Source organism: Hydra vulgaris, chromosome 07 (genome assembly GCF_038396675.1).
Source record: "Hydra vulgaris chromosome 07, alternate assembly HydraT2T_AEP".
NCBI lineage: Eukaryota > Metazoa > Cnidaria > Hydrozoa > Anthoathecata > Hydridae > Hydra > Hydra vulgaris.
In genome coordinates, this window is record NC_088926.1 from 1,913,530 (window position 1) to 1,922,841 (window position 9,312).

Consider the following 9,312-nt stretch of genomic DNA (forward strand, 5'->3'; position numbering starts at 1 on the left):
TGTGCAGACGTGGCGCTGGCCATGGCAAGATTAAAAGTATATTGAGCATCCGTGGCGCAGTGGCGCAGTTCAAATGCAGAAATTCCATAATAATCTTTATACAAAAAAATTACCTATTAAGCTAAAAATGTGTGGCCAGCGTTAATTTTCTTACACGTGAAAAATATAAGCATTGTGAAATCCATTTCTTCAAGTCGCGATTTAATAATAACGCAAGCGCGTTTAAAGCTTCATCTACTTTATTCGCAGAAATTATTTCTTTTATTGTTCATAACGTTGTATAGTATAACATAGCTTCCTTCATTTTCTATATCGTGTTCCATTTTTAATAAAAACAATTCAAACCTTCATTTACTTAATCTTTTTTTTAATGTTTAGTATTTGTGGCTAATGTTTAGTATTTGTGGCTAATTATTTGCTTTGATACTTTTTTAGAACAATAAAAAAGGATATTCTTTTATTCTTCTGACACCCAATTCTTTTATTCTCCTCATACCAAAAGATTAACCAAATGACGCATTGCTCTTTTATTTTTGCCTTTGTCAAACGGATTTGTGCATGGCTTGACACGGTAAATTTTAAAAATGAAACGGACACACGGTGAATGGTAAATATTATAGCTGTATGCAATTGCTTATCATATTGTTGTAAAGGTTTATATTTTTTCCATTTTATTTGTTTATAAAAAAATTGATTGAATATTACAACTAGCTTTTATACACTTTTTTAAAAAAATAAAAAGATGAATCATTTTTTTTCATAAGGATTTTGCGTGTTCACCACCGTTGTTCATCACCGTCGACGTTTACAACAAACCGTGCTCACTTGTGTTGTTCATAGAAACATTTATTCGTCATTTATAAACATTTTACAACGTTCTTGTTTTACAATTTTCATTAATAAAATTTAAATAAAAAATTAATAACGACAGGAGCAAGTAGAAGACAGAAGTCTTGTCACCAAGCCCCTATAGTAAGCGTAAAATATTTTATACAAATTTCTCAAATAAATTTACAAACACTCGTTATATAAAACAAATTAATACATAATTGCAACAAGAATACGATAAATTGCAAAAACTAAATAATTGCATACGGTAAGATATATTACAAGATTTTTTTTTTCACTTAAAAATACAAAAATATGTTTGTGTCTGTTAATTCAAGTAAATACTGTTTAACTATATTTTTAAAACAATTTATTGAAGTTATACTTTTCATATTTTCATTAAGAACTATGTTCCACAGACGAGCTCCTCTATATGAAATTGAGTAATCAGATGTTTTAAGAGTTGACTTAGGTAAACTAAAATTATGGATAGAGCACCTCGTTAAGTATTTATGATTATTTTTTACAAATCGGTTATTAACCAATTTTGGAAGTACATCATTTTGATATTTGAACATGAATAACAAGTTTTGAAATACGTTAAACTCAAGACATTAGCATAAATACGCCCACTCCAAGCCGGACTAACGGCTTGGAGTGGGCTTATTTATGCACATTACATATAATTCTACTGGCTTGTTTTTGTTTAATATATATATTTTTCAATGTTGAAGGGCAAGTAGTTGCCCGAGCAATATTACAATAGCTTATTAGCTATGGATAAAATAGTAATATAAATAAATATAATATATATAAATATAATATATATAAAATAAATATAAATCTATTAAACATTTTTTACTTAGTAGGTATTTTGTTTTATGCATAATGCCTATAGTTTTAGAAATTTTGTTTTCAATTAGCCTAATATGATTTTCCAATTAAGATATTTATCAAATATTATTCCTAAGATTTTAATTGATTAAACTCTGTTTACTATATTGTTATTTATTACTAGCTGAGGAAGTTGCAGAGGCAAGTCATCGAATTTAGATTGGTGAAGAAATAAAATGTGCTTAATTTTACTGATATTCAAAGAGATTTTTTTGATTTAAACCAGTCACTAAGGTTTCCCAGCTCACGTTTTACTGTAAAGAAAATTGTTTTTATATTGGAATAGGTATAAAAAAGATTAGTGTTATCAGCAAAAAGAACAAAATTAAGCATGTTTGAAGATATCATTTAAAATCATCTTTTTTGTAGCTGAAACTATTATTTTTCAATCGGTCGTTGATTATTTTTAAACTTTTTCTTCAATCAAGCTACATTAGTTTTCATAAACTACTACTAATTTTTTTTTTATATGATTGTGTTTTTCTGATGACAACAGCTTACAGTTTTCACAATTTTCACTGTTTGTGAAATCCAGTAAAGTATTAAGTTCTTAATTGAATAACTTAGTCGTGAACTCTGGGTATGTTGACCTTTTACACGGAGATTTTCAAGGTAATTTTTTTTTGTGTTGTCTTAAATGAATACAAGGTTGGAACTGCATTACTTTTTTTCAAAGATTTTTTACTGCAGCCTGAACTAATTTTTATCTTCTAAGGTCTAAAGTGAAACTCGCACACTTTAGTGTGTTTCATTATTTAAAAATTATCAGCGTTTCCTTTACGTCTATATTAAATTATTTTGTTACATCAAGCTATGTGAACGTCGTGTTTTTACCCTTGGTTTGAGAAAGAAAATAGACCAATATTAGTCTCTTCCATATTGTTATTATAAAATAAATTTCCACACTATGATATGCAGTAATACTTCCCTCTTCCACCTTTTTCACCTTTTTTGGTCTGATAATGCTATATTTGGAATAAGACATTTTTATTTAGGAGCGAAACTACAAACGTAATAGTTTGTTTCCATTTTTGTCCCTATTGGCCTCTTTTTGAAGCTGAGAAATCAGTTGCGCAATCGAATTAGAGAAATGTCTATTATATAAAAAATGGTTTCGCAATATTTATTTTTCAAGATAAAAAAATGTTTCTTTTATTGTGCAGGCTTATGTAATTAAGTAGAAACGTTTAAATCACAAATCTCTCCATCATAGTTAAAAAAGGCTTTATCCTAACAATTTTCGATGTGTATTTTCATGTTTTAAGACATTTATTGAAAATTAAAAAACCTATTTATTAGGTTTTAGAAATATTTCAGCAGTAGTGATCTGTGAAACGGGCCATAATAGGTCGCTTTAACGCGTAACATTTACTGATCTCTTTGTAGTTTATTTATTTCAATATGTTTTTGGTAAATGGTAAAAAATAATGGTAGAAGTATTTTCGATTCTCAAATGTATTAAGCGACTCCTCTCTTTTTATCCTACTGGCAACCGTAGTTATTTTGAAACTAAATCGGTAAAAATGGAAAAATAAAGTGTATATATTTAGAAGCAAAATTAACACAACGTAGCTAATGTCAATTTAGTTCTCTAAAACGTCATAAATCTAAAATAAAAAATGTAAAGAAATTATGATATATAAAAATAAAAGTACATCACATAAAAAACCTGGATATCGCACCGGGTGACACCATTAGAGAGGTGACACTAAAATGAATAAAAAGCAAATACGCCTGACTCTCTATTTTCCAATATGGTTGAGGATTTTAAGTAAGATCAAGTTTTTTTTTTAAGGTAAAACTATTAAACCTACTTTCAAAATAAAATCTGCTATCATATAATGAAAAGATATATAGTATTTGAAAAAGTTACTTTAGTGCCTGGTTGCAATTCAAGCAGTTTTTTAACCATGGTGAACATGGTAACCATGGTGAACATAACCTTTGAGGTGGCATAAGCGTAAATATGTGCACATCAGAATTAGAAAAAATCCAAACCTGAAAAAAGATAATTGTAATCAGAAGCATAATATTAAATCACAAGCATACTTCCAGATATTGAGTTTTTATGAGAAGGTTTACGAAAATAGTTTGTAAAAGAAAAAAGGCAAACTCGTAGCTGAACTTCCTTAGATTTTCTCTAATCTGCTATAGAAGTTGAGCACCAAATTAGTTCTTTCTATTTCAAAAATTTAAGCATCATTACATAAGTCGTCATACATTCTTTTCATTTTATACAATTTAATTGTTAAATGGTTGATATGATCAAACAGTAGTCTAACTTTCCAGAACTTGAATTATAATGTATTTCTAATTATTACTACCAAAACAAAACTGATTCATACATACAAACACACATATATAAAATCCCTACAGACTTTGTAAAACAAAAATGAATGTAAAAGAAGAGTTTAGAATAAAGTGCAGCTGCTTAAGACAACAACAGCAACAAACTCAACAATAAATCTTCAAAACACAGTAACTCCTCATTCATCATATACTCAACATTCTGATCAATAAAATAATATTTATTAAAAAAAAAAAAAAAACTATTATACTATAAAAAATTAGATAATCAATGCTTAATGTAAAGAAGATCTTTTGAACTGAATAAAATTTCTAGCTGGGGCGAGAAGAAGGCTAATATGTCTTATCGCCAAGCCCCTTGATAAATTCCGTAAATATAAAGTTTTATTTAAAAATAAGCACTTCTGTTAAAAATATAAAAAAACAAACGCAAAATTGGTAAAGAAATAAACAAAACATCTATTATTAAAAAATAACAAGAAGCGCTATTACTTCTAAATGCACGGAAAATTTAAATTTTTAATATTATAAAATCATGAATTAATTTTTATTATTATTTTTTAAATCTTAAACTTCAAATAACAAAACCAAAGGATAAAAAAATAAAAAGAATAACAACACATATTAAACAATAAAAACATAAATAAATTTGAAAAGTTACCAAGTGCATTTAACTTAGGCGTTTCTGAAATTAATATACTTTTCATTTAATTGATAGATTAATCATAAGGATATTTTGCATTTTTTGAAATAGTTTTGTAGTAGATCATTTTTTCGTAATAACTGTCTAAGTTTTACCTTAAACTCATTTAACATTGTAAGAGTTTTAAGTTCAGTTGTGAGTATTTTATTCTATGCCTTCGGTCCTCTAATTGAAATTGAAAAATCAGTTGCCGCAAAATAACTTTTGGGTTGTATATAGGTGTTATTTTAATATCTAGTTTAGTATTTATTCTGACTAGTTTTGAATATGAGATTAAAGGTTTTTGGAATAAAACCTTTATTAATTTTGAACATAAAAATTATAAGATGATAAATATTTATTTGGTAGATAAATAGTAAATTTAACTTAGTAAACAAAGGTTGGCAGGGTGTATAGCGGCTTTGAAAATCAAAAAACATAATATTTCCTCACATAATAACCTCATTTTATTAAAACCTACTTATTAATTTTTATTAGTTTTTAATATTAAATTTGTTAAATCTTTATTATATTTTAGCTAGGAGTAAAAAACAAAGATGATAATCCTAATATATAATCGTGGTGAGATAGCTTGTCGCATTTTAAGAACTTGTCAAAAACTTGGCATTCAAACAGTAGGAATTTATACACCTGAAGATCAATTTAGTTCGCATATAAAGGAAACAGACTTCAAAATAGAATTACCGCCAGGAGATTTATATCTTAATTACTTAAATGTGGATTTTATAGTTGAAAAGTCACTAAAGTTAAATGTAACCGCAGTTCACCCCGGGTACGGTTTTGTAAGCGAGAGTGCAGAAGCTTGTTTAAAATTTGAAAATGCTGGAATTATTTGGATCGGACCATCGGCAACAAATATCATTGATTTTTCGTGTAAACTTAGTTCAAAAAATATTGCAAGAAGTTGTGGTGTTCCGATAACTGATTATGCAATAGTTGATTCATTCGAAAGTTGCTTGAAAGAATCAGAAATTATTGGATACCCAGTCATTTTAAAGTTGAGCTCAGGTGGTGGTGGCATCGGAATGTATCGCTGTGAAAATAAAAGTGACGTAATAAAATATTTTCCTTTGGCTGAACTAAAAACAAAAAATATGTTTAAAGATTCCAAAATACTAATAGAAAAGTTTTTATCAAATTGTCATCACATAGAAATACAAATCATTGGTGATGGAAATGGAAATGTAATTTCATTGGCAGAAAGAGAATGCTCAATACAAAGAAGAAATCAAAAATTAATAGAAGAAGCTCCATCGCCATTCTTAAGTCAAGAAACGCGACAAAAAATGTGTTCTGCTGCTATTAAGTTAGCTGAATTTGTAAGTTACAGATCTGTAGGAACAGTGGAGTTTCTAGTTGATGACAGCAAACCAAATGAATATTTTTTTCTAGAGGTAAACACACGTCTTCAGGTAGAGCACGCTGTTACAGAAATGGTATTTAACGTTGACTTGGTTGAAATAATGATTAAACTAGCATGTTTTTCAGTACCTGAAATTTCGTTAAAAAACTTTAGGCAAAATAAAGGACACTCAATTGAGGTTCGTATTTATGCCGAAGACTGTTTGAACAGTTTTATGCCGTCGTGTGGTCAATTAACCCACGTTTATTTTCCTCAAGACAATGTGAATACAAGAATAGAGACTTGGATTGAAAATGGCACTGTAATATCGCCGTTGTACGATCCGTTACTAGCTAAAGTTATTTGTTTTGCTCAAACTAGAGAGGACTGTGTAAAAAAACTTTTGAAATGCCTTAAAAAAACTATTATTCAAGGTGTCTCTACAAATCTTGAGTTTTTAACTGAGGTTTTAAAACACGAATTATTTATTAAAGGTAAAACACTAACTTCTTTTCTTAACAACTTTAGCTACGTTTCCTATACGGCTCAAGTATTAGAACCTGGAATGTATTCTACAATTCAAGATTATCCCGGTAGAGTTGGTTATTGGAATATTGGTGTCCCACCATCCGGCCCAATGGATAGCAGAAATTTTAGAATTGCAAACTATCTTGTTGAAAATGATTTAAAAGCTGCTGGTATCGAGATTCTATATGATTGTTTGGTTTTAAAATTTAATTGTAACTCTTTAATTGCAGTTACAGGAGCATCAGCTCAAGTCAAGATAAATAACATTAGTTTTAATATGTACGAAAGTATTTTTGTGCCAAAAAATGGAACTTTAGAAATAAGACTTGATCATAAACAACCAAGCGTTGCTATTGGAAACGTTGCTGGTTGTCGTGCTTATTTAGCAATTCAAGGTGGCTGTCAAACGATGCCATACTTAGGTTCAAGATCAACTTTTCCGTCCGGTAATTTTGGAGGGTTGAATGGCACTACTTTAAAGATGTTTGATACAATTCCTTTATTAAAAAAGACTATTAAAACAAATTTTTTTAAATGGCCGCCACAACTCAAACCAACATTATCAAACACATGGGAAGTACTTGCTTTAGCAGGACCGCATTCAGAACCCGATTATTTTACAAAAGAAGATATTATCAATCTATGGTCAAGTTCATATGAAGTCAATCATAATTCAAATAGACTCGGCATTAGACTTGAAACCGCATGGAAACCCACTTGGTCAAGAAAAAGCGGAGGTGATGCAGGGTTTCATCCTTCAAATGTCCACGATTATGCTTATTCTATTAATTCAGTTAATTTTTCTGGAAATACACCAATCATTCTTACTGTAGACGGACCAAGTTTAGGTGGCTTTGTTTGTCCGCTGACCATTATTCAAAGCGAATCTTGGAAAATTGGTCAATTTAAGCCAGGAGACAAAGTTAAATTTGTGCAAATTGACTATAATTATGCCATAGAATCATTAAAGTTAGAATCTCATCTTTTAAATGGCAAATTTAATGAGTGTTGCGTTTTAAAAACACCTCGAATTGATCCATGCAATTCAATCAACCCAGTCTTTAATATTCGCATGCCAAATTTAAAAGAACCAAAGGTTTTATTTCGTTTAACTGGCGATCATCATGTCTTAATAGAGTTTGAATTAAATGAATTCGAAATTGAAAATCGTTTTTATATTCAAGTAATTCTTAATAAACTAAAGCATTTAAATTATGATTATGTTTTAGAAATGGTTCCAGGAGTGAGCACCTTACTCGTTAAATACAATCCATTCCTAATATCTGCTATCCAACTGGCAGATCTTATAACAAATTTAATACCGAATTCAAAAGATGTTAACGAAATGAAAATTGCTTGCAGAAGTGTTCGATTGCCTTTGGCTTTTCACGATTATTGGAGTCTCCAAGCTATTTCCAGATATATGAAAACAATCTGCAACAACGCTCCGTATTTGCCGGATAACTGTAACTTTGTGCAAAGTATAAATGGTTTTAAATCATTAGAAGATTTAACATCTATCTTAGTTGACACAACCTACATTGTGTTAGGTTTAGGCGACGTTTATTTAGGAGCTCCATTGGCTGTTCCGTATGATCCACGGCATAGAATAATTACAACCAAGTATAATCCAGCCCGTACGTTTACTCCCGAGGGAGCCGTTGGTATTGGAGGTATATACATGTGCATCTATGGAATGGAATCTCCTGGTGGGTATCAACTAATTGGTAGAACCTTGCCCATTTGGAATACATATAGTTCCAAACCTTGGTTGTTTGACTATTTTGATATGATTAAGTTTTATTTAGTAAACGACAATGAATTAGTTCATATAAGAGAACAATACAAGCTGGGAAAGTTTACATTAAACTTCGAAAATGTTTCATTAGCTTTGTCAGATTATCGACACTTTTGCGAACATAATCAACAATCTATTTTAAGGTTTAAAAAATCACACAACTTGACAAAAATTGCTACGCAAATCGATTGGAGTATTATTTCAAATAAAGAAAGCACGGTTTTAAATGAAAATCAAGAGGAAGAATTTGATAACAATCGAGAAGCTGACAACAGTTTATCAGCATATTTCCTTATAAAATCAGATCAAAATGGCTGCGTATATGAGATAAAAGTGAAAGAAGATGATGTCATTAAAAAAGATGATCCCATAGTGCTTATAGAGTTAATGAAAATGAGTATAGTAATTAAATCACCTGTTGCTGCTAAAATAAAAAAAATTCTTGTAAGAACAGGTCAGATAGTCAAGGTTGGTCAAACTCTGGTAGCAGTTACTAATATAAATAGTTAATATTTGGCAGTGATAATTGTTTACAAAGATAATTGTTATCCAATAATTTTGCTTTGAAATATAAATGTCTATTTTTCAAAGTCTATTTTTTGACAAATACTTCTTCTTGTTAAAGAGCAAAAGTCCAAATATGCAATTATGGTGAAATATTTAGTTATAATTATGTTAAAATAATTATTATTGATAATAATTATGTTAAAATAATTATTTATAATTAAGCTAATGTAACTAACTATAATAATGCTATTCTGCTGAAATATGTCAAAATAATTGTTAAATTTATGTAAAAATTTAAAATCTCGTACTACTTTTAATGTATTTTCTTTTATTGTTATATTACTATTTGTTATTAAAATCTTTTATTAATAATAGTGTGTGCTACTTTTTTAAAACCTCTGTGTT

The 9,312-nt window shown here is 29.1% G+C and overlaps 1 protein-coding gene across 5 annotated transcripts; it reads left to right on the forward strand.

The window, feature by feature from the left end:
- The first annotated feature begins 432 nt into the window (after nucleotides 1-432).
- LOC124806726 (uncharacterized) lies at nucleotides 433-8,990 on the forward strand. Of its 5 annotated transcripts, none has more exons than XM_065800781.1 (3): nucleotides 434-653; nucleotides 1,847-2,334; nucleotides 5,250-8,990. In XM_065800781.1, the coding sequence occupies exon 3, from the start codon at nucleotides 5,269-5,271 to the stop codon at nucleotides 8,908-8,910; it is 3,642 nt and encodes a 1,213-aa protein (XP_065656853.1). In that variant the 5' UTR covers nucleotides 434-653; nucleotides 1,847-2,334; nucleotides 5,250-5,268; the 3' UTR covers nucleotides 8,911-8,990. The 5 variants fall into 5 exon arrangements, with proteins under 5 accessions (XP_065656851.1, XP_065656853.1, XP_065656850.1 ...); XM_065800782.1 differs by lacking the exon at nucleotides 434-653 and adding an exon at nucleotides 730-972; XM_065800779.1 differs by lacking the exon at nucleotides 1,847-2,334 and having other exon boundaries at nucleotides 433-607.
- The last annotated feature ends 322 nt before the right edge of the window (nucleotides 8,991-9,312 follow it).